The 8,588-nt window shown below is 32.5% G+C and overlaps 1 protein-coding gene across 1 annotated transcript; it reads left to right on the top strand.

Moving 5' to 3' along the window:
- The first annotated feature begins 583 nt into the window (after positions 1-583).
- On the top strand, positions 584-5,472 carry LOC132737739 (5-hydroxytryptamine receptor 3A-like). The gene is made up of 5 exons (XM_060725073.1): positions 584-784; positions 2,158-2,266; positions 2,669-2,824; positions 3,330-3,442; positions 4,053-5,472. Exons 1-5 carry the CDS (start codon positions 689-691, stop codon positions 4,332-4,334), a joined length of 756 nt encoding a protein of 251 aa, XP_060581056.1. The 5' UTR covers positions 584-688; the 3' UTR covers positions 4,335-5,472.
- Positions 5,473-8,588: the final 3,116 nt, after the last annotated feature.

Here is an 8,588-nt window from a genome sequence, read left to right as displayed (position 1 = left end):
TTCCTAAATAACCAATGATATCCGTTCTGTAATATACATGTAGTGAACGTCATGATTATACAGTTAAACTTGTGTTAAAGACCGCCTTTGAATAACTATCGCCCTGTAAATAAAGACCATTTTTCATCAACCGCTCATTGATTTAATAGAATCCCCTTATGAAGACCACTTGTATATAATGGTCATATTTGGTCTCTCCTTGGTTCATATGTTTGCCTGTATATTATTGAGTATTTCCAGAATCCAATAACGTAAATATTCTTACACTTCTTTTACCAGATGTGACAAACAAGTATGATTTCCAAAAACCCATTTCCTGTAGAGTTTGTTTGCGAGTCTATACTATTCTGAAACTTACAGCTTTTATTCCCACTATTTTCTAACATCACAATCAGTATTTAATAATTCCGACCAAAATATTGGTTTTCAATGTTATTTCTGTTTGAATAATAATAATAATAATAATAATAATAATAATAATAATAATAATGAAGATGATGATGATGATGATATAATTATATTAATAAGAATGATGATGATGATGATGATGATGATAATAATAAAAATATATTTCTACAGAGAGAGTGGAACTTGGGCGATTATTAGTTCTAATGCGAAGTCGTCTACTGTAACAGAAGATGTGCAAGGTGTAGTTGAAAGTTTTTCGAAGATCGTGTTTACAATAAAGATGAGCCGTAAACCTGGCAATTACATCTTTACAACACTGTTCCCAATTATTCTATCATCCTTCCTCATGACTGTTACTAACTTGATACCACTGAAGGTAAGTTTATTTCCATAATCAGTTGTTTTGCAGAAACTGTAAATATAAACAATACCATTTATTTACATTTTTTATTTACAAAACTGTGTAATATAGTGTAGTTTTATCCGAAGGTACCGTAGAACCTGAAAAACAATGCACAGCATTAAAACTGCATTCTGATGGTGATTTAACATGATTTATACTGGTAAATGTTGTCCTGCCTACTCTCCAAGCATCGACTTGGAAAAACAAGTAATCTGGTTGTGCTAGAGACACATGAACTCTTAGTAAATCATGCTACTGTTGCACTTTTTCATTACCTCTCATGTACAGCTCAGTCAAACCGAGTCTGCAATTTTCATGCAATTTTGTTGAGATTTATGCTTCTGGGGGATCACACTTTGTCCAATTTTTTATACTTCATAACAGCTGGTGTCAAGTGCTGTAAAAAGTTGCATTGTTCTTCATCTCAGTGTTGTTATCTTTTATTTTTCTCTTCCTTCGGCATCATTGATTCCGACACATTAAAGTGTTGTACAGCTCAAGCCGATGTTAGGGGGATAAGGGATGTTGCACTTTTAATTATCTCTCATGTACAGACTCAATCAAACCGACAAACCGAGTCTGCAATGTTCATGTAATTTTGTTGTGATAAATGCTTCCGAGCGATCACACTTTATCCAAATTTTAAAATATACCCCTCTTCTACCATGTGGCAAGTGCAAGAGCAGGTGGCACAATCAGTTACTACATATTTTGAAATGTTACCCAAATATGGCGAATGGTTTTGTCCAGATTGAAAGATGGACAAGTTCATTCAACCTAATAACACTTTTGCCAGCATTTTTATGGTGACCCCGCCCGGCAGCAATAGATAATTGAGGTTATTTGGCACAAGGCAGTTGTATTTCAACTTCATAAAAACGTTATTTGGTGGTGTGTGACATAGTCGCGTGTTCTAGAGCACGTGATTACGGGATGATACGTCATGTAAAGCGAGTCGTGTAATATGAACGCTACGTAATTAAAAAAGTAAGTGATCCAGTAAATTGCGTAATTTAATCTCTTTCCCTTCGTTGAAAAACTTTCCGAAAAACATTACATTTTGGCGGAACAGCACGGACACTCACTTTAAAATGGACATAACTGTGTCAAAAATTCATAATTGACCTCTATCTAATACGTGACATTGTATATAATGCCATGTATATGTCTCAGAATTGGACCATATCAAAATTTGCAACAAATTTGCAACAAAAATATGTCTGCCAAAATATGATACCTTGACGATTACGTTTTATTACGCTATAATTGTTAGAAGGTTATGGCAACCTTTTATGTTTTATAGTAGGCAAAATACTCTAATACCATTTGCTGTTGAATCATTTCAGACTGGAGAAAGGGTCGTGTCAGGATTTCTCGTTCTGGTCATTAACTCGATTCTTCTCACCATTTTCATACAGCAGATTCCAAACATAGCAACAACAACTGCTATCCTTGGTAATATTTTTTCATTAGTTTAATTTTTATTAAAATAAATCTGTTTTGCCTCTTATTTCATGGCCGAATATTTTTGGGTTTCAGGCCTTTCAGTTCAGCAAACTAAAGTCGTTATAGTATGATTAGAATAATAGTAAATGTCAAAGATACTTAATAGATAACAACATAATGTCATTTTCTATGTATTGGCCAATTATTTTTTCTATTGATTTTTTAGAAACCATCCTTTCAGTTTTCTACATTGGATATAAAATGTTCAAATATCAACTTTCATAGTTAAGCAACTTTGATTGAATATTTTGTGGTGGTGAGGGGGAGTAATTATTGTATTATTATGTATCTGCGAGTTAAATTAATAAGTAAAGACATTGACATACTGAAAAATATTCCGTTTAATTTCAGGTATATATTTGATTGGAAATTTATGCATCGACTTCTTCCGCATGTTTATAACAGTAGCAATGGCCAAAATGCATCATAAGTCAGAGAAGTACACGGCTGTTGGCGAGAAAGTAACTAAAATAGCACTGATTGTGAAACGAGTGATGTGTTTTAAAGGTACATTTGTTATATATGCTTTAATGGGAAGAGTAATATTTGATTAAAGGCGAGAGAATTTGATTGCAAATTAATGCAGCAATCTGTTTCGTCTTTGAATGATGTATAAAAATTTAATTTGGTAGCGATTTGTCTGATAGAAATTGCAGATTGTTTAAGTGATATATAATTTGCAAAAAAAAAGGAGAAAAAGAGTCCCTGAAGAAAGTCCAAAACAGGAAAATTTAAAATATTGCAGGCTCGGTTTGATTGAGCCTACTCATGGACAGTACTTAAAAATGCAAACTGATGTCCACGCCCCAACGTCTATCTAATGAATAAATTTATACATTACTTAAACTTTTGAATATATTTTGTTTCCCTTTGCTGTTTAAAGAATTTTACTTCACAACTAAGGGGATACATTTGTCATGAGTTTCTTGAAAATACAATGGAAATGATTTTTAATGTTATGTTTATGACTACATTTGCATTTAAGTAAAACTTTATAAACTCTATATCGCAGATAAGCCTGTTGAGTCGGACAGACTGTCTTTGTTAAGCATACCAACGGACGATCTCAAGAAGATCTCAAAGACACTCTCCCCAAAGAAAAATATGGTGGCGCCAGATGATGCTGTGAGTTATACTGATTTCTTTGATGTATTCAATTCACATTATTATTATACGTATATCAACTTTTTGAATTACTTCATTCCATAGTATAAAAATCCATGGTTTAAGTTAGTTGTTGGTTTGTTTTCCTAGATTTTACGCCGATTAAAATTGTTGCATGCTTTTGGACATATGTCGGTGGTCAAATCTCAAACTTATAGGGTTGCCTGGAATGTTGAGCGGTAATGACAGAATTCTCCGCAAGTGACCGATCGGATGAGAGACTAATGACTATTAGATACAATGGTTGAGATCAATTGACACAGAGAAATTTCTTCGTGCAGGAAGATCGAACAAGCGGCCCTATTACAAATCCGATGTCCTCTCTATTTAACTTAGCAGGCGAAGCGGTTTGTGCCGTGAATATAACGACCTGTTTAATTATTATTCAATATAGTTCACACCCGTCAGCATTCTTATAAATTATGTCTTTGTTAAATTCATGCTTGTTATGCAAAGTTAAACATAATTAAGTATGCAAACTCATCACACATATTCTTGATATCCATAACAATCCAAAACACCATTCTTAAGCTTACAAAATGATTCTCACATATATTTTTTTCTATTGCAGAACACAAACTTTACAGAAACTGTTAAGGTGAAGGAATCCGCTTTGCCCGTTCTAAGTTCAAGATACGAAGTGGATCTACGAACTGTTAGAGCCCGGCAAGTTGAGAAAATGGAAGAAAAGATGGTAGACGATAACTATTTAACCAACAATTTTGACGACACTAAACTTACTTGGGATGCAGTAGCAACAATATTTGATCGACTTTGGTTTATAATGTTTCTAATAACGAAAATTATGTTCAACGCTGTTTTGATTGGTAATTTGTTTTATGAGACACAATGAGATAAAAGCGGACAGATATAATCGTTTGAAGTGCTTGCTCGCATATGATTAGCAGACCTTGATGTCGGTTTTCCAACACAACTTTTTCACTCAGAAGTGTTTTGCCTTTCCAATAAAAATATAATTTATCGACATTTACATGTAACCAGCGATAGCAATTGCATTTATAAATTATATCCGGATTAAACGGTATTTTAAACTTTGAATAAGTAAATGATCAACAATAAAACATCAAATTTGAGCATAAAGGTGTTATATAAGACATTAAAGGCATCAGACCCGTTACAAAATCTAGCAAAAAGGCGGCTATTAAATTTAGAACCTATAATGTCCGCGCAGCACTATCCAAACCATCTAAAAAAATACAAAATTTATAAAAGATAGATTTCTTCAAATCGAACTTTTACCTAGTTTCTTAAAGTCAACAAATGGATATATTGAAAAATTCAGATGTTTTATGAAAGTGCAATGCAACAGCTCTTACACCGATGTGTTTTGTCTAAATGCAGTACTGTTCCCGTTTAGGTGGAGACAAGCATAATTTAATGTAACCCTGGTTCCATGATATTAAATCTCGGTAAACTACAGACAAATGCACAGTACATAATTTTTTGTACAGAAATATGAAAACATTGTCTTTCCGTTTGATTAATATGTAAATGAAAATATTTTGCAACAAAGCTAGGTATTTAAAATTTGATCGCGAAGTGAAAAGCTATTGTATGTGATTGTGTTTGTATTGATGGCTCGCAAAATAAATCGTGTTATTCCGCAGAAAATAATACGTCTATTCATAAATCACGTACGACTTGGCTGCTTCGCACCCGAATAATGTTTCTTTTAAGGTCAATTTTTAAAACTTTAATCTTACGTTTAAATCGGGTAAACATCATTTTATAGAAAATACATTTAAAAAGAATGGCGCGAATTAAGATGAAAAAAGAAAATGGAGAAGGGCAAACAAATAAAATTATAAATGTTTATGGAAATTTCTTGACATGTGAAAAATATATACAAAAATAAGTATAGCAAATATTTATTTATATGTAAACAAGCATGTTTTTCAATATCACTTCAGATATCACTTCGGTATAAAGATATTAGGATTTGCTTATTTGAAAATGTTATTAATATTAACATAGAAATTGTATTTGTCTTATTATCTTTCAGCAACAAATTGTTGACATATAAACAAAAAATGAAATTCGTCGCCTACATCATCATTATACAAAGTATATATTTTATCTTATTTATTGATATGTATCTGTGTGTAAGAAACACATTGACAAAGTTGTTACAAAACATGTGTTATATGAGAACACTTGTTTTGTCTTTTGTGGATGATTCTTTCAATTAATAAAGTCTCTGTCAACAATAACTAAATTTTAAATCGTAAAACGTCAATAGATTAGTCTCTGAAATGGAGTGCTTGTGTCTTAATCATATTTGCAGAGATTTAGATGTTTTAATAAGGCAAATGTGAAACAGCAAATGAACAATGTTTCAAAATCTAACGATTCTGATTATTTGCAAACATTGAAAGTTTATGAAATAGATGAATTGCCACTAGTGACGAAGGTGACCTTAATCCCTGATGTTTTACAGAGTGCCAGGGCAAAATCAACTAAAGGGTTTCGATAGATAGAAGAGTTGGGCTACCGTATATTTATTGAAGTAAGACATCTTGCCAGCGAAGCCGTTACATTATGTTTGATATCGTTGTTCTTTAATTCAGTCGGCTAATTCAGAAAGTTCAATTAGTAAAATATTTCATAGTGTGAAATTTACCAACAGATTCTTCGTTAATAAAAAAACATTTTTGAAGCACCAAGAAGGAAATTGCCAAAATCTGTTGTGAAGAAAGAACCCAATTACAGTAAATATTTTGCGTAAATGTATGGTTATCTTTTTCAGAAATGTGGTATCAAAAACAAAGAATTATTTGCGCATTTTTATTAGCATAATGCTGGATTTATGAGAAGTAGTGAATTGTTAAATAGTAGGTGTTCTATTGTATTTTATGACAGTTTTGTGAGCATTTTGATAGACCCCAGTAAGACTGATCAAATAAAGAGAGATGGTGTCATTGGCTTGTTACTAGCTCACGAAAACAGAGCAACACGATTCATATAGGCTAAAGAAAAATGACGATTATGATCTGTTTTATTTTAAAACTAAAAAATATATTTTTAAGGAATGTGATAAAGACATCTCAGTAATTTAAACTGGTAGTATTCATAAAAGTCTTTTAAAAAACTCATGTTAAAAGTGTTAAATGTATGGTGTTACATTTGTGTTGTATGCAAATCTGCTTATTGTGACTTATTTGTGTGGTGTGATATTAAGGTCTCGTATTTTAATAGTGTGACGATACCATATGTTCTCATTGTAGTACTTTCTGAGGCTTGTTTCTTGTCTACGAGCGCCGGGTGGTATGTATAATACTATAGACAGATCGTCCGTATTGAAATGCATTCGAATGCAGGATATCAATTACCCAAACTCCGAATGCCGAAAGAATAAGATCATTCAAGTCAAAGAACTTCAACCCAAACTCAATTATTATATTTTACCTTTCGTTATTCAAGACAATGAATGTAGTATTGTCAAGTACTATTATTTCTAATGTAACTGAACTTATCTATTACGAAAAAAAAAAGAAATGAATAAAGTTGAATTCTTGCAAAACTTCTCTGGTCCTCAATAATGGTTCACCCACGTTTTCCCAAAAATGCAACGTAACAAGTCTAAGATCGGAACATCGGGCTAAAATCTGGCACTTTCTCGTGTATGGTACCCGTTTTGTCCCACTACACATTAAATACCTGGAAAATTTCTATATCCACTCTCACGTATTTTTAACATGTGGCTCTCTCAACTTGATATATTTTAGGGCGAACTTATAGGATACTATAATAAATGATAAAATTTATAGTGTAATACTTGCTTGGTATTATAGTTCTTGAACAGTTAAGGTCAAGACGCAACAAACCCCTTTCAGATAATGCGCTCGAATTTCCTTATTTGAAAGCACTGTAAGAACTTCACAGTGTTGTTACAAAAATGTAATCTGCACCAGTACCACGGGGGAGGAACTGTTACAAGGAAAAGGAGTTCTTATGATAACTTGTCAGGAGTTCTTGTGATAACTGTCACTTAGTTTGTCGGAAAGCTTTTGTATCTACTCATAAATGATTATTTTCATTTTTAAAAATCGAGTTTTAGGTATAATTACAATAATTCAAAATTGCAAACATAAAGCCCTCGCTAACAAATTTATACCCGATATTACAAATGTCCTGGAGTTCTTGTGAAAACTCTAAAGATATCCGAGAGTTCTAATGCTAACTTTTGTTACTGCCAGTGTGTTTCTTGCGATAAATCACGGCACGTTTTAGCGTTTTTTTAATATTCAATTAGGTTGTAAATTATTATGAAATGTAGTACGCTCATCCTTTGCACAAAAAAGAGGATATATAATGTTGGTTTTGAGTATATTTTTGTTCAATAGATATTATTTCTTACCCCGTTTCTTGTGCAATGTTTAATTTTATAGTATTTTTGCTGACGCAGATTTTGGAAAAAGGATTGATATAGAGGATTGACTTACGTGATAAGATGCGCATTGAAATCAATACTCAAGCATAGTTTCTCCGTGTACACATTATAAAGGACTTTTTGTTACAATGGCACAAAGATCTGGAATAGGAAACCATCTTTTACGTTCTTCTAATTCTCTCAAGACCAACATTATATCTACTTTTTGTGCAAAGGATGAGCGTAGTTGCACCGTGTGTGTGTGGTATTTTGTTGTTGTTTTTTGTTGTTGTGTTTTTATGTTGTGTTGTTTTTTCTTTCATTGTTGCCTTTGATGAAGTATGGTTGCATTTAAAGTATAGCATTGCTTCAGTGACTTAGTTATGAAACTCGTTTTCCGACAATTTCCATGGATAGAAATTTATTTTTAAAAACCAATCCAGCACTCCCACCGCTTATTCTAACATGTCTCGTCCCAGAACGTCATTTTTCAAAGGTGTTCAGCCCCATTAAGAGCTTTTTCATCTTTCACATTTTGTCATGTATTTTTGTCATGCTCTTTCGTACAAGATACTTCATTTATTCACTAAATAACTATGCATACACAATAACAATATACTTCTAAGTTAACCATGTATTAACATGTATATACATTTAGTGTTAGATAGTGGCACCTTGTGCGCATAATAAATCAGGGATTAAACCAATAACGTTTTT

Source organism: Ruditapes philippinarum, unplaced genomic scaffold, assembly GCF_026571515.1.
Source record: "Ruditapes philippinarum isolate M1 unplaced genomic scaffold, ASM2657151v2 ctg12911_1_1_1_1, whole genome shotgun sequence".
Classification (NCBI taxonomy): domain Eukaryota; kingdom Metazoa; phylum Mollusca; class Bivalvia; order Venerida; family Veneridae; genus Ruditapes; species Ruditapes philippinarum.
This window is presented reverse-complemented; position numbering and strand designations above follow the sequence as displayed.

Bases quoted from the DNA above. Each gene is read 5' to 3' on its own strand.
- LOC132737739 (XM_060725073.1), top strand. From the start codon at position 689: ATGAGCCGTAAACCTGGCAATTACATCTTTACAACACTGTTCCCAATT. The intron at 2,267-2,668 runs GTAATATTTTTT...GTTTAATTTCAG, and splicing joins AACAACAACTGCTATCCTTG to GTATATATTTGATTGGAAAT. The intron at 2,825-3,329 runs GTACATTTGTTA...TCTATATCGCAG, and splicing joins ACGAGTGATGTGTTTTAAAG to ATAAGCCTGTTGAGTCGGAC.